Source organism: Ceratotherium simum, chromosome 20 (assembly GCF_057802395.1).
Source record: "Ceratotherium simum simum isolate JZ-2026a chromosome 20, ASM5780239v1, whole genome shotgun sequence".
NCBI classification, from domain to species: Eukaryota; Metazoa; Chordata; class Mammalia; order Perissodactyla; family Rhinocerotidae; genus Ceratotherium; species Ceratotherium simum.
This window is the reverse complement of record NC_141919.1, coordinates 54,760,825-54,784,797: the sequence shown is the minus strand read 5'-3', so window position 1 is coordinate 54,784,797 and position 23,973 is coordinate 54,760,825. Positions and strand designations below refer to the sequence as shown.

Below are 23,973 nucleotides of genomic sequence, written 5' to 3'. Positions count from 1 at the left end.
ATTCTAAATCACTTTTAGTTAAAATTTGCCACATTACTAGATAGGCACAAAAATGATGCTGGATGAACATTCTTGTTAGAGGCTGTGGTTCTCATAAGGGCGATGTTAAGTGTGTTGAAATCAGTCCCATACTGAATACAGAAGGCACACAAAAGTGCTTCCTCTCCCTCTGTGGGCACGCCTGTGATGAAGTGCGCGTTACACTGGCCTTGGGCTTTATGCCAAGCCAAGGAGAGGGCAGCGGCCACTTTACTCTTGCCATCCAGTCACAGACAAGTAGCTCATGCTGAAAGCTCTGCTGTCAGAACTCTAGAGTTACATCAAATATGGGAATCATGATGCTCACACAGCAGATGCTCCTTGTGAGCTCGGCACTCTCTGGTGCTTCACCCCTGCAGTTCCCAGGGGCTCACAGAGAGCCTGTGAGGAAGTCACAGGTAGCAGGAAGCAGACAGATCATCACCTAGAGGGATTCCCAAGACACACAGAGCCCCTTTGTAACTAAACCATTGTGTGCCAGAATGTTCTGACCACCTGCCTTCCAACAGGTACATCACTTCAGTCTCTGCCTCTGTCATCATCTGGTCTCTCTGACTCTGACTCTGACTCCTCCTGTGGTTGTATCAAGTGCACCCAGAAAATTTATGATACTCTCCTCCTCTCAAGATCTTTAACTTAGTCACATCTGCAAAGTCCCTTTTGCCATACAAAGTAACACTCACATACTGCCATTTAAGGGCTTAGACATGGACCTCTTTTGGGAACCATTATTTAGCCTCCTACAAGAATCCACAAGAATACCGACCATAAGAACTCACATGAATAATATACTATGACCAAGTGGAATTTATTCCAGGAATGCAAGCTCGGTTCAAAATTCAAAAATCATCAATATAATCCATCATATTAAGAGTCTAAAGAAGAAAATCCACACAGTCACATCAATTAATGAAGAAAAAGCATTTAACAAAATTCAACACCCATTTATGTTAAAAATGCTCAGAAAACTAGGGACAGAGGGCACTACCTCAACCTAATAAAGAACATCTACAAAAAACCACAGCTAATGTCTTACTTAATGATGAAAGAATGAATGCTTCTCCTCTGAGCTCAAAAGCAAGGTTAGAATGTCCACTCCCATCTCTTTTTTCAACTTAGTATGGTAGGTTCTAATCAGTGGAGTATAGCAAGAAAAGGAAATAAAGGCATACAGATTAGAAAGGAAAAATATAACTGTCATTATCTACATATGGCATAATTGTCTACATAGAAAATTCCAAGGAATCTACATGAAAACTCATAATAAATTTTAATAAATTACTTTAGCAAGGTCTCAAAATACAAGATCATATATAAATATTAATGTACAACATTAATCATATTTCTATATACTAGCAATGAACAGTAGGAAACCAAACTAAAACATATAGAATAATCCCCTCCAAAATGAGATGTTTGGTACGAGTCTAAAAAAAGTTGTAGATGATCCATACAATAAAACCTATAAAACTCTAATGAAAACAAACAAGTCCTAAATAAGTGCAGAGACATACTGCTTTCATGGATTGGAAGACTCATGTAAAATGTTAATTCTTCCCAAATTGATCTATAAGCTTTAAAGTAATTCCTGTCAACTCCCAATAGGACTTTTCTTTTTGTCAAAATAGATGAAATTATTCTAAAATTTATATCAAAAGGTAAAGGAAGACTGACCCCAGCAAAACATCATACTAGTAAGTTCCAAGCTCTTGTTTCCCCACAGAAACATAAAAACAACCAGAAGCTTCTGAACCAACTTTGTAGGAGCTCTGGAAAATAGTCAAAGGTTTCCAGTGACCAAGCAAATGCCCAATCAAGAAAAACCATCTTCAGAAAGATAGGAAAGTTTTATGGCATGTGTATCAGCACTTGTCCCACCCCTCCCAGCATGGCAGTGATCTTAGCCTTGAGCCAGGGGCAGCCCAGTTCCCAGTTCCCCTCCTGGAACCAGAGGGAGCAGAGCAGACCTTATTTACAAATGATTGTGTACCACTGTTCTGACCTGTCTGGGGGATACCTGAAGGCCTGAAGTAAGATGCTCCTCTCTGTTTTGTATAACTCAGAACACAGATGGGAAAATGGCAGGCACTGCTCATAACATCTACAAGGCAACTCCAAACCAACAGATGCCTGGAGCAAGAGATTCTGGGTGGAGACATACAACAGACCATTTAAAGCCCAGGGGAGAAGCTGGGCTGAGACTCTGGGAAATGAGGCCTTTGAACACCAGCCTGTATATTTAGAAAGCCACGGAGCTTTCGCATCGGGCTGAGCCCCAGGCTCAGAGCCAGCCTCGCTGAGTGGTGGGCAGGTGCCACAGCACAGAGCCAATCTGCAGTAACTAGGGGAGGTGGCTGTTCCCTCTTTATTTTCTATTTGGTGTTTATTTATTTGTTTCTGCTCCTGGAATTCAAGGAAATCTTTGTCAAAACATAAGGTGAACATGAATTAAAGGAGTAAAGACTTCAGTGATCACACTCAACAAGGAATAGTCTTTGCAGGAAAAAAAAAAAAAAGATTGAGGCCGGCCTGGTGGCGTAGTGGTTAAGCTGGGTGTGCTTGGCTTCAGCGGCCCAGGTTCACAGGTTCGGATCCCTGGCGCGGACCTACACACCACTCACCAAGTACGGCTGTGGCGGCGACCCACATACAAAATAGAGGAAGATGGGCACAGATGTTAGCTCAGGGCCACTCTTCCTCACACACACACAAAAAATTAGAAAAGTCTTAAAACAAATGTACTAGTTACTTAGCCTTCAACAATAAAAAAAACCACACATGCACACAAAAACATAGCAAACCCTGGGGAAGGGATAAAATTTTATTTCCAGAGTTACCACGTTATAATAATCAATTTGCAACAAAAAATCACAGGCATACACAGAAACATGAAGACAGCAAACTGGTTTTGACAAAAGAGCAAAAGCACTTTAATGGGGAAAGAATTGTTTTAACAAATGGATTGAAATGACCGAATATCCAAGGAAAAAAAATGAACCTCCACCTAAACCTCACCTTATACAAAGATGAATTCGAAATAGATACTATATCTAAATGTAAAACATAACACTGTAAATCTTTCAAAGAAAAAAGGAGAAAATCTTCATAATTTAGACTTAGGCAAAGCTTTCTTAGACATGACACCAGAAACATGATCCACAAAATGAAAAATTGATAAACTGGACTTTAACAAAATTAAAAACTTTTGTTCTGCAAAGACCGTATTAATAGAATGAAAACACAAATTAGTATATTGGTGCCATCCACAGAATTCATTCAGATTTCAACGGTTCTATATGTACTCATTTGTGTGTTTGTCTGTAGTTCTATGAAATTTTGTAACATGTCGATTCTTATAACCACCACAACAATAAAGATATAGAACTGTTCTATCACCATGACAATATCTAATGCTACCCTGTATAGACACACCAATCTGTCCTCCCCTGGCAACCAGTAATTTGCTTTCCATCTCTATAACCTTGTTATTTTGAGAATGTCATGTAAACAGAATCATGAAAATGTTATATAAATGTAATTTTATGTAAATGGAATGTTATATAAATGACGTCATTCAACAAAATTCCCTTGAGATCCTTCCAAGTTGTATACATCAGTTTGTTCCTTTTTATTGCTGAGTAGTATTTGGCGTATGAATATACCACAGTTTGTATGATCATTTACTCATTGAAGACCATTTACAAATAAAGCTGCTATGAACATTCATGTACAGGTTTTTGCATAGACATAGTTTTCATTTTTCTGCCCAGGAGTGTGATGCTGAGTACTTGTTAAGTGTATGCTTATCAAAGAAACTGCCAACCAGGGACATGGAACAAGTCACGAGATATTCTGGGGAAACGGGAGACTGGAGGGAGTCCCTGAGGGACACGGGGAAACAGGAAGTCATCACACTCATCTTGGGGGCTGAGGAGTCAGAGAGAGATTTGTAGGAGCATCTAGGGGTGGAGGGCTTAGGAGACTTGGAAGGAATTGCAGGAGTATCTGGAAGGGCACAAGACTCCTGCAAATATTCACAGGGGCATCTAGAGGCTACAGCAGACTCTTTGGAAAGAGTCTTGGGAGTTTCTCGAGACACAGTGTACTTGCAAAGAATCTCAAAGATGTCTGGGTGAGCAGAGGCTTGGAAGAAGTCTCAAGAGAGTCGTGTGCTGGTCTCGGCCCATCAGTAAGAGTGTTGTGGCCCTTGTGCATGTTATGATTGCAAGACACTCGCAGCAATAACCATCAGGAAACTTTGAAAGAGACAAAGTTTATTACTTACAAGTCCTGGAAAGCACACAGCACCCCTGGGCCCACAGTGAGGTCACAGGTAGAGAGAGAGAGCGCAGGGGTCTGGGTTCTGCTTTTATTGGGGTTGAGGGTGGGGGCCTAGAGTTTTGCAGGCTCACTCTTTATTGGTAAATTTAGAACAGAAGAGTGGAAATTTAAAGCACAGGAAGAGAAAAACAAGTGGTCCAAACGGTGAGTTGTCAAAATCAACCAAGATCTCAAATGCAAAGAAGCCTTTGGGGGGAAGGGGCTGGCTCTTTATCTATTTAGTCATGTGGCTGGCAACGTGTTTATTCGAGATAGCCATCTTTGAAGTGCATGCCTCGGCAATCAAAGCTTGAGTCAGGCACTTGCATTACAAAAAAGAAAAACCAACTGTCATGGCTTACACTACAGAGTGTCTAGGGGAATAGGAGACTTGAATAGAGTGATGTTAGTGTCGAGGGGAGTAACAATCTTGGAAAGGGATGTAAGAGTCTGGGGTAGAGAAGACCTGGAAAGAATTGCAAGGATGTCTGGGTTACAGAAGCCTTGAAGAAAGTTGCAAAAGTGGATAGTGGGCACAGTTCACTTGGTGGTATCCACAGGAGTGTCTGGGGACACAAGAGAATTGGAAGAAGTCACAGTAGTGTCTAGGGCCACAGGAGTCTTGCAAGGAGTTACTGGAATGTCTTAGGGCATAGGAGACTTGGAAGGAGTCACTGGGACGTCTAGGAGCCCAAGGTCCTTGGAAAGGGTTGTGAGGAATCAAGAGGACACAGGTGACTTTGGAGGAATTGGAGAAGCATCTGGGCATAGAGGACACTTGAAAGGTTGCCAAGTAGTGTCTGGGGGCGGGGGCACAGGAATCTGGAAGGTGTCGCCCAAGTGTCTGGGGGCACACAGGACTGGGAAGCACATGCAGGAGCATCTGTGAGCAGTGGAGACTGGAAGGAGTTACAGAAGGGTTTTGGAGGCACCGAAGGTCAGGAAGTAATCTTAGTAGAGTCTGGGCACACTGGGAAATTAAGAGGGATAGTGCAAGGCTCTAAGAGCAAACGAGAAATGGAAGGACTTGTGAGAGTGTCTGGGGACAGAGCACTTGGAATGAGTCTCTGGTATGTCTATGGGCAAATGACCCTTGAAAGAGCCGTAGGAGTATCTGGGACAGAGGAATCTTGGAAGCTTTGTGGGAGTGTCTGGAGGAACAGGTGCCTTGGAAAGAATCTCAATGGTGCCTAGGTGAACAGGAGACATGGGAGTAGCTGCTGGAATGTCTGGGGGCACAGAGGGCTTGAAAGCATTTGCAGGATATCTGGGAAACTGGTGGTCTGGAGGGAAGTGCTGGAGTGTTTGGGGCATGGAGACTTGGAAGGAAAGTCAGTGGTGTCTAGGACACAGAGCATTGGAAGGAGCTGCAGGACTTCCTGAGGGCACAGGTGACTTGGAAGGAGTAGTGGGGGTGTCTGGGTGCACAGAAGCCAGGAAAGGACATGTGGAGGGCCCGGGCACGGAGACTTGGAGAGAGTACTCAGCATGGGTACGGGTGACTTGAAAATAGTCTCAGGGGTGTCTGAGGACACAGGAACTTGGAAAGAGTTGGAGTTGAGGACTGACTGGTGGTGTGGGAGACTTGGAAGGAATCTCTGGAATGTCAGGAGGTACTAGACACTGGTAAGCAGTCGTAGCAGCATCAGGGGCCACAGGATATCTGGAGGAGTCATTGGAGTGACTGGAGACACAGAATGCTTAGAGAGATTCTCTGGAGTGTCTGGGCACCGGAGTCTGGAAGGCAAGGCAAAGTGGGCATAAAGGATGCTTGGAGGGTGATACAGTGTGTGGCATAGAGGAGATTTAGAATGCCAAGACAGGGTAGAGGGGACTAGGAAGGACTCTCAGCAGTGTCTGGGTGGACAGGAAACATGATGTCTGGCATGTGCTATATGTGGATACTTAAAAATATTCATTCTTGATAGGCGAGAAATTAAGGAGAAATGGTGGGATTTCTGGAATAATGGCATGAGGAGCTCATGAAATCCTCTCCCTGAAAAGCAATGATAAAACTGGGCAAAATTATCAAAAGCAACCATTTCAGAACTCTAAAAATTGACTAGAGCATCCACAAATCGAGAAGTGTTTATTGAAGTAAAAACAAAAAAAAACCCAGAAAACTACTGAACCTCAAGCAATAACAGTGGGAGTTCCCTGTGGCATTATTGCCTGTGGCAGCTCATACCAACACCCCCTTCCCTGGCTCCATCAGCAACAGTAGTTTTACTGGGGGGGGCAAGCTGTGAAAGCTGCAGGTTTCACTGCGCAGAGGTCTGACTTGATTTGGAGCAGAACTCTGAAATACCAACACCTTTGGCCATTGTCAGGAACAGTAGCAATTTTGGTGGGAACCAATAAGGAATGGCAGCATTGCAGATAGCCTGAGGTCATGGTCCTAGTTGAGGTTAACAGCAGACTGGCAGACTAACCAAAAATTTAACAGACAGATTTGAAAAATGAGACTGCCATAGTGGGCCATAATAAACTCCTACATATCCTTGGTCGTCTGGACGGGTGCAAGGCTGCCTGCATGCTGGGGAGAAATTGGAGACAACCTCAGTTATCTACATATCCCTGGTGGAATGTAAGGCCATGTGCAGGCATGGAGGAGACAGGAGGGGGTCTAGCAGAAAGTAAAAACTAGAAAGACTTATAAACAGCCTAAACTTTAAATGCATTTCCCAACCCACACACAGATTCATTGAAAACGGATGAAAATCTTATGGACTCAAGGTGTTTTAGTGTAACCTCTGAGCAACTACTAAGCTATGCCAGCACAAGAGTGACCCCAGAAAGCCAGGCTTAAATATAAAAGTAAGAATTTTTAAAAACAAAAACCTGAACAGAGACATCAGTTACTGCATACCACAAGGGAGACAGACACCACATAATTAGTCCAGGTAAATTACTAAAAAGAAGGAACAGCAACAACTTTAGGAGGTAGGATGCAAATCAGAGTTAAGAACTGATGCAGTATTTTTTTCTAAAATATCCAATTTTCAATAAAAAAATTAAGAGATAGGAAAGTGAAAACCATAAAATAGGAACAGGATGGGGTCCAGATATTGGACTTACCAGACTAAGACTTCAAAGCATCTATTATAAATATGTCCAGAAATTGGAAAGGAACCATGTTTAAAGAATTAAAGGAAAGTATGATGATAATGACTCTTCAAATAGAAAACATTAATAAAGAGACAAATTATAAGACAAGAACCAAGTAGAAAGTCTGTAGTGGAAGACTACAATAATGAAAATTAAAAATTCACTAGAGAGTTTCAACAGAAGATTCAAAACAGCAGAAGAAATAACAAATGAACTTGAAGATAGATCAGTAGGACTTAGACAATCCGAAAAACTGAAAGAGAAAAAAATGAAGAAAAATGAACAGAGCCTCAGAGATCTGTGGGACACCATTAAACATATCAATATACGCATAATGATAACTTTCCAAATTTGATGAAAAATAATATTATAATAATCTGAATATTCAAGAAGCTCAACAAACTCCAAGTAGGATAAACCAAAGAAATTTACGTTTGGAAACATCGAAGTCAACTCATTAGAAGACAAAGACCAAGAGAGACTCTTGATATATGTGATGATCATATGAAAGAACATTCTGATTAATAGCTGACTCCTTAGCAGAAAAAAATGGAGAACAGTGGGATGAAATATTCAAAGTGCTGAGAGAAAAAAATCTATCAACCAAGAATTCTATATTCAGCCAAATTATGCTTCAAAAATGAAATTGAAATGAGGGCATTTCCAGATAAAGACTGAGACAATTCATGGCTAGCAATCCTGCCTTATAAGATATACTAAAGAAAGTCTTTCAGTGTGAAAGGAAATGATATTAGATGGTAAATCAAATTCAATCAAAATGATATTAGATGGTAGAGCAAAGAATGATAAATACAAAGGTAACTATAAATGACTGCATAAATATATTTTCTCTCTTCTACTAATTGAATTAAAAAGGCTTAAGAATGTATAAAGTATTAATTAAAACATTGTATTCATGGGTTTCTATCATAGAGATGTAATAAAAGTGACAATAATGGCACAAAAGAGGGAAAGTTAATGGAGCTATATTGGAGGAGTTTCTCTATTTTACCATACTTAAATTGATATTAATCTGAAATAGATTCAGGCGAGTTAAGATGCATATTTAATCATTATAGCAACTATGATGGTTAATTTTATGTGTCAACTTGACTGGCTGTGGAGTACCCAGACTAAACATTATTTCTGGGTGAGTCTCCGAGGCTGCTTCTGGATGAGATTAGCATTTGAATCTGTGGACTCGGTAAAGTAAATCACCCTCCCCAGCGTGGGTGGGCATCATCCACCCTGTTGAGAGCCTGAATAGAACAAAAGGCAGAGGAAGGAGGAATTTGCCCCTGTTTCCTTCTTGCCTGCCTGCTTGACTTGTGATATTGGTGTTCTCCTGCCCTGAGACTGGGATTTACACCATCAGCTCCCCTAGTTCTCAGGCCTTCAGACTCAGACTGAAGTATACCACCAGCTCTCCTGGGTCTCCAGCTTATGGCCAGCAGATCATGGGACTTCTCAGGGTCCATAACTGTGTGAGCCAATCCCTCATAATAAATCTCTCTCTCTCTCCTATTAGCTCTGTTTTTCTGGAGAACTCTTACTAATACAGCAACACTAATAAAGTAACTAAAAATGTAGTTACAAAATTAACAAGGAATTAATATGCACAATAAAAAATTTATGCAGTGAAAAAGAAAGCAGTAGAGAAGTGTAAGTGGGGGAAAGATAAGAGACACATAGAAAACAAATAGCAAAATGGAAAATGTAACTCCAGCCATATCAGTAATCACATTAAGTGTGAATAGACTAAACACTCCATTTAAAGACAGAGATTGATAGACCAGATAAAAAAGCAAGATCCTCATAAATGTGGTCTCTAAGAGGCGAGAGAGAGAGAGAGAGAGAAAGAAAGAAAGGGGAGGGGGGAAGGAGGGAGGGGGAGAGGAAGAGAGAAAGAAAGAAAGAAGGAGGCAGGAAAGAAATAACAGTCATCTGACTTTGAATAGAAGAAGCAGAACTTTTATTCTCAGAGGACATGATCCTGTGTGTAGAAAATCCCAATGAACTGAACAAAATAAAACAAAACAAAACAGACTAGAAGTAATAAACAAGTTTAGGAAGGTCACAGGAAGCAATATTTCTAACAAAAATCAATTGTATTTCTATATACTAGCTACAAAAATATTAAAAGGAAATTAACAAAATAATTTGATTCACAATAGCATGGAAAATAATAAAATACTTAGAAATAAATGTAATAAAGAATGTAATAAAGAGGTGCAAGATCTATACACTGAAAACTACAAAATAATGCTGAAAGAAATTACAGATCTAAATAAATGAAGAAACATTTCTTTTCATGGCTCAGGAGATTTGATATTATCAAGAAGGCAGTTCTCCTCAAATCAATCTATAAATTCAATGCAGTCCCTATAAAAATCCCAGCATAGTTTTTTGGGGTAGAAATTGACAAGCTGATCCTAAAATTTATATGGAAATGGAAAGGACCTAAAAGAGCCTAAATAGTTTGGAAAAAGAATAAATCTGGAGAACTTGCACTACCTGGTTTCAAAATTTACTTGAACACATGTTAATCTAGACAGTGGGATCCTGGCGCAAGGACAGGCATACAGATCAAGGGCACAGAAGCAAGATTCTGGAAATAACACCTTACTTTTTATTATGAATTGATTTTCAACAAAGGTCCCAAGACAATTCAATGGAGGAAAGCCTAACCGTTTTTTTTTTTTTTTTAAGAAATGGTACTGGGACAAATGGATATCCACAAGTGAAGCCAAAAAACAAACAAAAAAGAGTTACATCCCACCAGACAAAAATGAGCTAAAATTGATCATAGATCCAAAGGTAAGCACCAACCCTTAAAATTTCTCAAAGAAAACATAGGAGAAAATCTTAGGAGAAAACCTCTTATATGTGACATCACAAGTATGATCCTTACAAGAAAAAATTAATAAACTAGACTTTATCGAAATTTAAAACTTTTGCTCTTCAAAAGCCACTGTAAAAAGAATGAAAAGACAAGCCACAGACTTGGAGAAAATATTTGCAAATCACATATTTGGTAAAAAACTTATATCTAGAATACCACACATAAAGAATTTTTACAGCATAATACAAGGAGAAACAACACGTTTTAAAATAGGCAAAGAAGATTTGAATAGACATTTCACTAAAGAAGACACGAGTGGCAATTAAGCACATGAAAACACATTCAACATCATTAGTCAAAAGGGAAATGTAAATGAAAACTACAATAAGATGCCACTTCACACCCACTAGAATGACTGTAATAAAAAAGACAGATAATACAAGTGTTGACAAGCACTCAGAAAAAGTGGAAGCCGTGTACCGTAGCAGGAATGTAAAATGACAGATTCTCTGGAAAGCAGTTTGGCAGTTTATACCACTTTACAGATAAACTCAGCATATGACCCAGCAGTCTCATCCCTAGGAATCTACCCAAGAGAAATGAAAACGTATATGCACATGAAGACCTGCATACGTGTGTTCATGGCAGCATTGCTCACAATCACCAAAAACTGCAAACAACCCAAACGTCCATCAACTGTAAACAGATAATGTGGTACAACCATACAATGGAATGAAAAGGAAAAGAACACCGCCACGTGCGGCAGCCTGGATGAACTTCAGAAACATGATGCTGAGTGAGAAGAGCAGACTTGAAAGACTACAGATTGTGTGAGTCCATTTACACGGAATGTCCAGAAAACACACATTTAGAGAGACATAAAGCAGACCAGTGGTTGTCTAGAGCTGGAGGTGGGAGCAGAGATTAACTGCAAATTTGGTGATTGTTACACAATCCTAAAAATTTACTGAAAATCATTGAATTGTCCCTTGTAGCAAGTGAATTTTATGATATATAAAATATGTTTCAATAAAACTGTTAAAAAGTTAATAAGAAATCATATATAGTGACCTAATTTAGTCTTTCTGTGGTTTAAATGTACCCCCTGCAGTCTTCAGTCTCTTACTGGCTCCTTTTTCTTGTTTGGCTCCTTTTTAGGTTTTGGTCTCTAATTTTGTTCTAGATGCTTTCTTTTGATGATTGATCCACTCCCACAGCTTCAACTGTCACCTCACTCCTTAAAGTCTCTACATCGCCAACCCAAATCCACTCCCTAAATTCCACCTTGGTACTACTTCTGCATTCCTATTGGACCATCCACCTCTCTATTCCACAGGGACCTCACCTTAATTCATACAATGTGGTCCTCGTGCTCGTCACCTCGCTTCACCATCAGTCCTGGATTCTCTTTTACAAAGTGTCTGAATTCTTCTTCCAGTCTCTGTGTTGAAGTATAAATTCTTCCTAACACTAGTATAATTTTGCCAGCCCCAAAATATATCTTTTTTAATTTATTGAACTTTCAGTTCTTAACCAATAAGTAAGGCTGTGTGCCTCTTGGTTTCTGACTTCATTAATAACAGTAGTAGTTATTGAGCCGATACTCCTGTATGTGGTGTGCGGTGCTGTCTCCCGCGCCCTCTCAGCCCTGGGCCCAGTGGTCTGCAGTTTACCGTCCAGTGAGGGAGACGAACACCTAAGGAAATAAATGAGAAATGATAGGATCTTACCTCCAATCATACCAACAAATTCAGGACCTTACGTCCTGGAGCAGACAACAGGGCACGTGTCTTTGAAATTTGGATGAAATCACAGATTAACAAAGGATTAGGGGGTCTTTATTAATCTCAGAAAATGTTTGCAATTTGATGGCTGAAAGTGACACGTTTTAATGTTCGTTTTCTAGATAACTAATTAGATTGAGCAATTTTTCCTGTTTATGGGTCTTTTTAATTCCCTTTTCCATGAGTTACCTTTTCGTCCCTTTCTCATTTTTTTATGCGTAGTCTGTTGTCGTTTCTCATTCATTCGAGGGAGCACTTGATTGCATTGTGGTCGGGGCCATGCTCCCACTCGGGCAGAGGCCAGGCATGGGCGGGAGCAGAACCAGGCTGGGGAGGAGTCAAGGCCGGGGTCAGGGCTGGGTCAGGGCCAAGTGGGGCCCAGGGTCAGGATGGGGTCGGGGCGGAGTCACGGCTGGTCTGGGGCGGGGTCAGGGCGGGGTCGGGGGGGGTCAGAGTGGGGTGGGGCGAAGTCACGTCAGGGCTGGGGCGGGGTCAGGGGGAGTGGGGGCTCAAGGCAGGGTCGGGGTGGGGTCAGGGCGGGGTCAGCGGCCCTGGCGATGGGCGTCGAGGCGCGGACCCCCCGAGGCCGGGGCCTGCTCTGGCTGCTGCTGCTGCTGCTGCCCGCGGCCGCCCCGGAGCCGGGAGGGTCCCCGCCCGCCGGCCCGGCCCGCGAGGCGCAGCGGTTGGCCCCCGGAGCCGCAGGTGCGTGGGGTGCGACGGCGACACCACGGGGGGCGGGGCTGTGGCCGGGGCCTAGTGCCTTGAGTCGCTGCGCTTCATCTTCTTTCCACGCCCACCTCCAACCAGCAGCCCAGAGACCACCGACACACGGGGGGGCGGGGGGCAGGCCCCCTCTGCCGGGCCTCTGGGGGACCCTGATCGTGGGCTGAGCGAGGACCGCGCCCCGGCTGCCGAATGAGGGGCCGTGAGTCCGGGCCCAGGGGCTCACTCCCCTCCCTGAGCCCTGGGAGCACAGGCGGGGCCCCAGGATGCCCCTCAGGGGTCCTGGACACAGGGCACCCCCAGGGGTCAGCCAGAGCCAGGGCTGTCTTCCGTAGCCCACCACCGTCCTTTAGAAAGGGAGAATCCTGAGTCAGAGAGAGGTGGCCTTCCCAGGCCCCACAGCACCACAGACCTCTGCCTGCAGGTGTGGGGGTGACATGGGGGACACAGACACAGAGGCCGTGATCTTGAGTGAGGAGTTGGCACCCCGAGACCTTCAGTTCTGTGATCCACAGTGGGCATGGAGGTACAATAGTTGAGGGAAGGCAGGTCTGCCAGGTGCCTCGGCCCGCTCAGGGGCGTCCGTCTCCCTGGAGATGCTGTGAGCTGCTGTAGCCACCCTGGACCCTCTTGTCCCTCCCGCCGGACCCCTGGGCCCCCATTGCCACAGGATTTGCTTGGCTGTGCTCTGCTGTCCAGTCCTCGGCGGCAGCCAGTGACGGCAGAGTCCGGACAGCCCTGTTGTTTTGGCCAGGCCACTTGACCCTTGGCTTTGGTTTTCCTGTCTGTGGAGTGGAGGGGGCCTCCCTGGTACTAGTCTTTGGGGTACCGCCAGTGCCTCTCTCACAGGTGGTGGTAGGGAGGTCTCCACAGTGTGCGGGAAGCCCAAGGTGATGGGGAAGATCTATGGAGGCCAGGACGTGGTGGCTGGCCAGTGGCCGTGGCAGGCCAGCCTGCTGTACCAGGGCTCGCACGTCTGCGGAGCCGTCCTCATCGACTCCCGCTGGCTGGTTTCCACCGCCCACTGTTTTCTCAAGTGAGTCCACTTTCCTGGGGCACCAGCAGAGACGCTGGCGGGGGGGGGGGGGGGACGCGGGAGAAGAGGAGAAACGGGGTGATGGGTGTCCCATGCCGGCTCCTCTGAGCTTTGGTCTGGGGCAGTCTGTGGCCTCCAAACACGTGTCATTCCTGCCTGGACCTGCGTCCCCTCCACCTGGGTTGTCCTCCCGCTCGCCTGCCCGGATCCTCCTTATCCTCCGTCCTCAGCCCCCGGGCCTGTCCCCGGCAGATTGGCAGTGTCCATCCTGGCCGCCATGCAGTGTGGACTGGCCTCAGACCACAGCTCCTCCTTGATGTCCCCGCATTCCTGGGCGTCAGACTCCAGGCAGGGACCGGGACTGCGCGTACGGCCAGCAGCCGGGCGAGTCTTCTCATCGCTTCTGCAAAGCCGTGTGCCCGGGGGAGTGCTGGTGCCAGGCTGGTGGGGGGAGGGGCTCCCTGACCTTGGAGAGCCACATGGTCGCTCAGGAGGCTAACTTGGCTGGCCCCCCTGGCCGGGCTGGGCACCCAGCTTCTGAAGGGACGAGGAGGGGTCCCGAGGGAGCAGGGGCATCACGGCATAGGTCAGGGAGCAGGTGCTCGGGTGCTGATGGGCTTTGAGAGCCCAGAGTCCTGTTGGCATGCTCTGCGCGAGCCCCTCTGTGGCGTCGAGGTGGCAAGACTCCCCCTCGAGTGTCCCGCCCAATGTGGGTGAGAAGGGCAGACCCCGCAGGATAGGGGCTGCGCTCCAGCGGTGGGGGCTGGCTTCTCAGAGGAAGGGTGTGGGCACAGAGAGCGGGGGAGGGCTCTCCGGGGGTGAGCTGTGCGGACGAGGTGCGGAGGTGGGAGCTCCAGCCCTTGTGTTCAGGGAACGAGGCGAGGTTCCGCTGCCTGCGCTCGCTTGCTCCTTGAACAGATCTTTCGTGAATGCGTAACCAAGTGGACAGGCAGCCCTTGGGCAGGAAGGTGTTTAAGGAGAGGAGGGGCAAGAAAGGTTTTGGGGCCAGAAGGTGGGTTGTGGGAGCCCTGGGGGGTCATCTGAGAGCTGGGACTGAGCTGGGCTCTTCTGGTGCACAGTCAAAAGGCCTCGATGTGGTGGCCCCACGAGGACCCCAGCACTAGGAGTCAGTGCTCCTCCGGCTCTAGGGTGTGGTGGGGAAGCCCTGTGTCCTGAGGTTGTGAGTAGAATATCAGTCGGCCTCGAGAAAGAGGGGCTCCTGCCGGTTAGAGAGGGAGACAACAGCTGCCCGGCATCACGTGGAGGGGCGGGGTCCGGAGGGGTGTGGGCAGTTAGACGAGCATGCAGGGAGAGAGGGCTGGCCCACGCTCAGAGGTGATGGCAACAGTGCGCCCTTCCTCCTCCAGCAAATCCCGCGCCCCCGAGGACTACCAGGTTCTGCTGGGGAGCACCCAGCTGTACCAGCACACCCAGCACACCCGGGCGATGTCTGTGAGCCGGATTATCACGCACCCAGACTTTGAGAAGTTTCACCCCTTCGGGAGTGACATCGCCATGCTGCAGCTGCTCCTGCCTGTGAACTTCACGGCCTACATCGTCCCAGCCTGCCTCCCAGCCCCTGGGATGCAGCCGCCCAGTCACGCGTCCTGCTGGATCACTGGCTGGGGGATGCTTAGCGAGGACGGTGAGGGGTGTGGGAGAGGCAAGGATGAGGGCAGGCTAGGAGGAGAGGGGAGGAGAGGAGCAGGAAGAAGGGGGTGTGGCTCAGCCCGAGGGGTCCCCAGGCAGAGTCCAGTGCACCGTGGCCCTCTGTGCCTCATTTGCAGAGGACTGGACATTCTAGTTCTAGTTCTGAAAAGTATGGTTCTAAAGCTTCTGAGTTCCCAGAGTCTACCGCTCTGCGAGTCTGGGAATCTGACTTCTGGAATCAGGAATCTGGGTTCCTGGAGTCCTCCTGGTTCCTGATTCCAGGGTTTTAACCAGCCACGGTTCTGAGATGACTTGAATTGACTTGACGGGCATTCTTGGGGCCTGGCCCATTCACGCCACCAAAGACACCCTGATTTCCTGTGGCCATAGAGGGCACTTGGCGAGAGTGGAAAGACAGCACAGTTATGGCCTCTGACCTCTGAGCCTGCAGGATGGAGTTAGAAGGGTCCCCACTTCAGAGCATTTCACCTCTCTGAACCTCTGCTGTTCTAACACAGGTCAACTGCCTACTTCATAGGCTTTATTAGGTGAACTGAATATCACAGGGAAGTCTGTGTTTTCACATTGAAAGAGGAGAAATGTAGGCAAAGACTGATGAACAAGAGTCCTTATTAAAGAACCAGGTGTTTGTGGTTTAGGGAAATGCTTATGGTGTAAAGTTAGAGGAGAGAAGAATATATATTTGTAATTATTTGTAGGAGCATACTTTGATGTGGAGTTTCTCAGCAGAGGTGCTACAGGCATTTTGGGTAGACCACGTCGTCACTGGGTGGAATTGTGTCAGCGTCCCTGGTCCTTGCTGCTAAGTGTCAGGAACTCTCCCTAGTCATAGGACAGCCAGGCCCCAGCATTCTCTCTCTCTCTTTCTCTCACACACACACACACACACGCAGACAGACACACGCATGTACCCAGATACACACACAGACACACACACACACAGTCTGGCTCTTCTTGAGGGCAGAGACTGCATCTTACTTGTCGTGACATCCCAGTCTGTGCCATGGGCCTGGTACCTGGTAGGTACCGCACTGCAGACACCCTGGTCCGAGAGAGCATAATCTCCTTTCTGTGCCTCCAGCCTGTCCCCCTGCCCCTGTGTGCTCTGCTCTAGTCTCCGCACAGCTGAGTGTTTGTTTAAAACATGTCACTGCACCTCCCTGCTCAGTGCCCTCCGTGCCTTCTCATCTGTGCTTAGCAGAAAGTACAGACTCCCCACCTTAGCTCTCAGGCGCTGCATGGTGTTGGCCCCCATCCCTCTCTGCCTCGTCTCCTGTGTCCCTCATACCCCATCCCAGCCACCAGGCCCCCTTCCTGCCTGGAGCACGCCTGGCTGATATCCCCTCAGGGCCTTTTCCTCGGCTGTCTTCCCCACCCCCTGTCCTCCTGCTCATCTTTGCACCACTCATTTCTGCTTCACTTTACAGCTCAGCTCCTCCCTGAGGAGTTTTACTTGACAGTGGGAGCTAAAGGAGGCAAGCCCTCCTGTCACAGCTCCCTGTCTTATTTCCTCCACACCACGCATTAGATCTAAAATAATTCTATTTATTTACTGCACTTACCCTGACTCCTCAAACTAAAAACGTTCCCCTGTATCATTACAAAGATACTTGACACAAGGATAGAGGAAGAGATGAGTGATTGGTTGAGAGGGTGCATGAGGAGGGGTGGTGGGAGGATGCGCGAGTGGAGGGAAGATGGGTAGGTGAGTGGGTGGATGGATGGAGTGGGTGGATATATTCATAGATGGAGGGGAGGATGGGTGGGTGAATGATGGAGCAATGGATAGAGGAATTGGTGGATGGAAGGATGGGAGAAAGAATGACAGACGAATGGAGGATGGATGGGATGGTTCATGAGAGGGGAGGTGGGTCGCTGGATGGTTGCTCAGCCCCAGGGAAAGGCATGTGTTGGTGGATTTGCCTTTTTCTTTGTGGAATGGAGAGGTGTGGTCTGTTGCTATGAGAGGGGTGGACAGAATAGGATGAGTTTGTGAAACAGTTTGAGAACTAGGAGAGGAGCTTCTTGGGGATGGGAAGAAGACTGACGCCATGTTGAAAGCTCCGCCGTGCTGAGAAAACCCCCTGTTCAGGGGGCAGCGGTGGCAGTACTTGGAGTGGAGGGGGTGCGGCAGCCGGGCGTCCTCACTCTCTGCAGCCCCTTCACGTCTCCTCCTCCACCTTGCAGCGCCTCTGCTCTCGCCCTTCCGTCTCCAGGAGGGGAAGGTGGGCCTCATTGAGAACAAGTTCTGTAACATCTTGTATGGACAGAGACTGGGCAAAGACACGAGCTACTCTGTGCACGAGGAGATGCTGTGTGCTGGGGACTTCTTCACAGGAAAGGCCATCTGCCAAGTGAGTGAGGCCTTCTCTCTTCTTCCCTTGCCTGACCTCAGGGCCTCAGTTTCCCCAGTGGTGGGAAACCTCCACTCTCTTTGTGGAGACTCCTGGGGCTTCCTGTTGCCTCCCTCTGCATGTCTCCATCCCCCAGCAGTGTTCCCCGGCCAGCCCCTGCCTAAGCCCATGCCACGTGAGGGCATCTGCCAGCAGGACCCTCAAACAGTGTCTGTTTTTGAGGCATATTTTAAACTTTTTTTTTTTTTTGTGAGGAAGATTGGCCCTGGGCTAACATCTGTGCCCATCTTCCTCTATATGTGGGACACCTGCCACAGCATGGCTTGATGAGCAGTGTCTAGGTCCATGCCTGGGATCAGAAACTGTGAACCCCAGGTCACCGAAGTGGAGTGCACAAACTTAACCACTATGCCACTGGGCCGGCCCTCGTATTTTAATCTTTTTATTGAAGTATAACATACATACGTACGTACAAAGGAGTATATCATTCCTCAGTGTATAGTTGGATGAATTTTCACATACGGACACATGTGACCAACTCCCTGGATGCCCCACTCGTGTCCCCTTCCTGTCACCAACACCCAAGGGGAACCACCATCTTCACTTTTAACACCTGAGATTCTGAATGTTCCATAAGTGGAATTAGTTTCCAGTTGACAGTCTTTCGTGTCTCAACATCAGGTTTGTGAGACTCCTCCCCCGTGTTACACTCGGTTATGGTTCACTCATTCTCATTGCCTTGTAGGACTCTCCGGTGTGAACTGAATTCTTTGTGATCAGTTCTATTTTAGTAGTTTCCAAGGTTTTCATTTCATTTCATGTCCAAGTACTTCCTGTATTTCGTATTTGATTGAAAAGCGTGTGGATGTCCAGCTGTGGCAGATGTTGCAGCATCTCCAGAGTGGTGCCCCAGTCCCACCCCCGACGGCGGGTGACTTTGTTTCCTGCCAACACTTGGCACTTGCCATCTTTTCTCATTTTGGTGGGTGTGTAGTGATATCTTGTAGTGGGTTTAATTTGTGTTTTCCTCATGACTAATTAAGTTAAATATATTTCCATATGTTTATTGTCATTGGATATCTTCCTGTGTACTTTCCCTTCAAGTTTCTCTCCCTCTCATTTTTCTGTTAGGTTGTCTGTCCTTTTCTTTCAGGAGCTCTTGGTATATTTGTATATTTTTGTGTATTGCAGATATGAGTGCACTGTTGGACATATGGGAAAGAAGATCTCTTTCTGCTCCCTGTAATGCCCCATTTTATAAGTGGGCAAACAGGCCCTGAGGGGAAAGTGGCTGCCCTGAAGGAACAGCCCTGTGTTCTGACACCACGCCCTCCCCGGCCTCCACAGCAGCCCCTCAAGGCCCAGCCTCCGGAGCTGCTCCGTGCCCAGAGCTCCTGCATAGACGGGCATGGGGTGGAGGGGAGGGGACAGTGTGAGGGCTCCATGCGCCGAGCTCCTGCATAGACGGCCGTGGAGTGGAGGGGAGGGTGTGGGGGCTCTGGAGTCAGAGAGACTGCTCTTCCCGTGTCCCTGCCCTGTGACCTCGGATAGTCACTTCACCTTCTGAGCCCGAGTCCTTGTTCACAGGGTGGGATTCTGAGGCCCCCTTCCTGGGATTGTTGGAAGGATGGTGTAGTGGGTGGAGTAGTGTCCCCAAAATTCTTGTCCATTTGGAACCTCAGAATGTGACTGTATTTGCAGATGTGATTAGTTAAGAATCTTGAGATGAGACCATTCAAGAATTCAAGTGTACCCTAAATCCAATGACTGGTGTTTTTATAAGAAGAGAGACACAGAGATGGTTGATTTCAGACTTCTAGCCTCCAGAACTGGAGGAGAATAAGTTTCTGTTGTTTTTTTTAAACTACCCCGCTTGTGGTATCGTGTTCTGGCAGCCCCAGGAAAGGCACACAGGAGTGATGAGACATGCCCGGCCCGTGGGCTGGGCTCACGGCGGCCATTTTCATGACTGCCCATGACTGGGCCAGAGAGAGGAAGCTCGGCCACCTGCCCTGGTAGGAGGTGACCCAGGTTTCTTGGTTCCCAGTCCATAGCTGATGGTATGGACCCTCCGGCTGTCTGGCCTGGCTTGTCCTCCTCACAGAGGCAGCTGCACCCAGACGCGGAGCAATGGGCTCAGCCCCTGAGTCCTCATCTGACTGTCACCCTAGACCTCCCTCCCAGCCTTGTCCACCACTTGCCTTCTCCTGCAGAGGCCGTGCCCGTGGAACTTGGGGCCGGCGCCTTTGTCTGCCTGCCTGCTGGACATCCGTGGTGCCCCCTGACCCCCCTCCTCTCCAGGTTCTCCCCAGGCTGAGGACACCACTGGGCTGGACACCCTCCTCCCTTAGCCTGTTGGTCACCACAGCCTGTCGGTGAGGTGCCATCTGGATTCATCTTCTGCCATGTCGCCTGCTCTGCCCCTCCCGCACCCCCGGGCTCTCTACTCTCCCCTGAAGTGCCCCGGCCCCTGCATGGGGTGCCCAGAAACAGCCCCGAGGAGACGGGGCCTCCGGGGGACTCAGTGCTCAGGCTGTGGGCGGGACAGTCCTGGTCGGGTGTCCGATCTGTCTTTCCTGGCGTGTGACCTTAGCTCCCCTCCTCACCCTGCAGCCTCCTCTCCCTCAGGTGCCTGTGGGAATTCAGCCCGGTGCCCAGCGGTGAGCAGGCGCGTCGCATGTATGGCTCTCCTCCCCCGCCGGCTGCCCCTCTCTCTGGGTGGCCGTCCTTCTTCCGGGCCGGCTTCAGACCCGTCCTCAGCTGAGGCCCCGCCCCACACACGCACACGTGGTTCCTGTCTCCACAGACGTGCAAATCGCAGCTCACTTTGCACGGGATACATCAGTGCTGGGGCTTCCTCTGCCTCCCTAGAGCTCCCCAGGGGCCGGGAGGCTGCTGGAGCCCTTCCCTCTCCCCGTCTCCCCCAGGCTGGCCTAGAGTCCAGCGTAATACCGGCAGCCACATGGCCCATCTGCGTGAGTCACTGAGGCCCGGAGTGGACGGGGACACTGCGGGGAGGGCCAAGGGCTCGGCGGGTGGGGACCACCGAGGGGACGAGCTGAGGTGACGATGGTGCGTTCCCACTCTCTGAGAAGACCCCCTGTGTGACAAATTGCCTCAAACCGGGTGGCTACAACAACAGAAGTCTATTATCTTACCTTTCTGGAGGTCCAAAGTGTAAAATGGAGGTGTGGGCAGGCGGTTCCTTCTGGAGGCTCCAGGGGAGGATGTTTCCGTGCCTTTTCCAGCTTCTAGAGCCGCCCGCGTCCTTGGCTGGCGGCCCCTTCCTCCATCCTCAGAGCACATCACTCCAGCCTCTGCTCCTGTTGTCACATCTCCTCTGACTCTGGCCTCCCGCCTCCCTCTTCCCTCATGAGGACCCTGTGATTACACTGTGCCCCCGGATAGTCTTCCTATGTCAAGATCCTCAACTCAGCCACATCTGCAAAGTCCCTTTGGCCACGTAAGGTGACAAGTCACAGGTTCCAGGGATGAGGATGTGCATCTGTGGGGGTCATTTTTGGCGGCCACACCATGTCCCCTTCTCTCTCCTCCAAGCCACCACTTCCCCAGGCCCCCACTGTCAGCAGGAGGTCTTGCTTCTTGTTTCACTGAGAACATCAAAGCATTCAGACCAGAGCCCGCCATCTGCCCAGCCCTGCGGCCCCCACCCTGCACCTTCCATCTCTCCTGAGCCTCGCGGCCGCGGCCATGCCCGGCACCGCCCCTGGAGCACTGGGCGCCCACGGGCCCCCTGCCCCTCATCCTCTGTCTCTCCCTTTCGTCTCCTGGGTAAGCCCACAACAGCAACCTTCCCCCCGCAGACTGCTCCCGACAGCACCGAGTCTCTTTGACCCACTCCACCCAGGTGTGTCCCCACCGTGCCACCAAAGCCACATGGCCAACGTCCCCAACAGCTTTGGTCTTGCCAGACCACTGGTGGACCTGAGTCTCCTCTCACTTGGCACATCGGCAGTCTCACTCTCGTTTCCTGGGTGGCCGGGCTTGCCAGCTGCCCTGCTGCTCTGCTCCTGGTCCCCTTCCCTCCCTTCTGAATACTGGGGAGCCCCGGGCTCCGTGCCAGCCTGTCCTTCCTCTCTGTGCTTTCTCCCCGGTAGGTGAAAAAGGCTCAGATTGCACAGGTCCCTTTGGCTCCTCCTTCAAAATATTATCCCAAATCTGTTTCTCGCCACTCTGGCCCCACCCCATCAATAATCTCTCCCCTTCTCTCCTGTAGCCGCCTCCCGACTGGTTCCTTCTCCACAGGACACCAGCGTGATACACCTAGACGGGTCATGTGGCCCCTGTGCATGGTTCTCCATGGGGGCAAACCCAACCCTGCCCTAAGGCCCCGTGCCCAGTCCTGTCTGCCCCCTCACTGCCACGGGCCTCACCGCCCGTCCTCCCGTCCACCTGCACTGGCCAGTCTGCTCCTTCCTCCTGCTCCCTCTGCTCCTGCATCAGAAAGTTAGGGAAAGTTCCTGCTTAGAGTTTTGCCTCAGGAAAGCCTTCTGCCACCACCGATGAGATGCCCTTCCGTCCCCGTCCCTTCCACAGCTTGTCCCCCATGTCACATCTGCCACAGCTTGTTGGCTGTTTACAAAAGCACCCGGAGCGAGGGGCCTCGCCTTTTCACCCCTGTGTTCCCACGAGTGGAGGCAGCCCTGGCTGCTCCATGCGCAGGGTGGGGGGTGGGAAGAGAAGTGGGCAGCGCGGCTATGGCCCTGCTACCCCCGCCCACCCTGCGATGAGACCCTCCCTTTGGCTGATGAAATGAGGGGGTTTCCAACTGGCTGGTCCTGCCCTGACAGCATTGCAGGACTCCAGTCACCCCCAGCAGCTTCCTGGCGACCGCCTGCTCCCTCAGCGGTGGGGGCTGCTCCCCCCAGGCCTGGGCACGGGCCTTTTCTGGAGCTGCCCCACCATCAAACTGAAACCAAGCGCCTAAACGAATGAAAAACGAGAGGACCCAGGTGGGGACACGCTGCTGCCCTCAGCATGTGGCAGGAGCTGGGGTCTGCGGGGGCTTCAGCTGGCCAGGCTCCGCTCACAGCCCAGCCCTCTTAGGCCCTGTGTGGGGAGCTGTCCCCTCTGGGCCTTGGGCAGTGCCTTGTCCCAGGCCACCAGGCCCTCCCCAGATGCAGGGGCACAGGGTGGGGTCCACGTGTGGATAGATTTAGATCCGTGATTGTGTCCTGAGGGTCAATCAGGAGCCCCTTGAAGCACGACTCCACTGCCCCCCCAGAGTGGTGTTGATGGGTCAGTCCACAGTGGGATGCTGGTGTCTGGACCTTCGCAGTAGCCACCCGAGTGCGGCCTCGACAGCAAGACGCAGAAGCTCCAACTTGCCACCTGGTGTCCTCACCCGGTCAGTCGCCCGCCCTGATGCCCCTCTCTTTCCCAGGGCGATTCCGGGGGCCCCCTCGTCTGCGACCTCCCCAGGGCCTGGGTCCTGGTGGGGCTGGCCAGCTGGGGCTTGGACTGCCGGCACCCTGTCTACCCCAGCGTCTTCACCAGCGTCGCCTACTTCACCAACTGGATCAACGAGACCCAGAGGCTTACCCCTCTTCCTGACCCCGTGTCGGGTCGCCCCCAGACCCGGCTTCCACACCAGCATCTGTGGGCAGCGGGCTCACCTGGGCCTGGCACATCCCTGGTGCCTCTGCAGACCTGCCTCCTGCTGCTGGTCGTGCTCAGGGCGCTGTGGTGACCAGCAGAGCCCTTCTGCACCTGCTCTCTGCCTCAAGCCCCAGGCTCCTCTCTAGAACATTCCATGCCTCCCCTCCCCCAGCCCCACTGCTCTCAATGTTCCCTTCTCCTTGGCTTTCCTGTCTGTCAGCTGCCACCCCACAAACTAGCCTGGAAAAACAAAACAAAACAAATAAAAGACTTATCCTGCTCTTGTCTTGGGGCCCCACCACCGCGCCTGCTCCTCAGCACTCGCCTCTTCCCTTGAGGTCAGTCGTGTGGCTCTCTGGGCCAGGAAACAGGACCTGGCGTGGAGACTGTCCAAAGAGGAAGGCAGGGGTGGGGACACTGAGGGAGCCGGGCCTGGTGTCTGGACCAGCTGGGGAGAGAGTGGGGTATCTTCACTCA

General features: G+C 49.5%; 1 protein-coding gene across 1 annotated transcript; it reads left to right on the top strand.

The window, feature by feature from the left end:
• Positions 1 to 12,650: 12,650 nt before the first annotated feature.
• Positions 12,651 to 23,667, top strand: LOC147914470 (putative serine protease 47). Its single transcript, XM_087444243.1, has 5 exons — positions 12,651 to 12,795; positions 13,534 to 13,852; positions 15,220 to 15,497; positions 17,711 to 17,877; positions 23,282 to 23,667. Exons 1-5 carry the CDS (start codon positions 12,651 to 12,653, stop codon positions 23,585 to 23,587), a joined length of 1,215 nt encoding a protein of 404 aa, XP_087300369.1. The 3' UTR covers positions 23,588 to 23,667.
• The last annotated feature ends 306 nt before the right edge of the window (positions 23,668 to 23,973 follow it).

Excerpts from the sequence above, each read along its gene's own strand:
- LOC147914470 (XM_087444243.1), top strand. The coding sequence starts at position 12,651 with ATGGGCGTCGAGGCGCGGACCCCCCGAGGCCGGGGCCTGCTCTGGCTG. Across the intron at positions 15,498-17,710 it reads GGGGATGCTTAGCGAGGACG|CGCCTCTGCTCTCGCCCTTC; the intron begins GTGAGGGGTGTG and ends TCCACCTTGCAG. Across the intron at positions 17,878-23,281 it reads CAGGAAAGGCCATCTGCCAA|GGCGATTCCGGGGGCCCCCT; the intron begins GTGAGTGAGGCC and ends TCTCTTTCCCAG.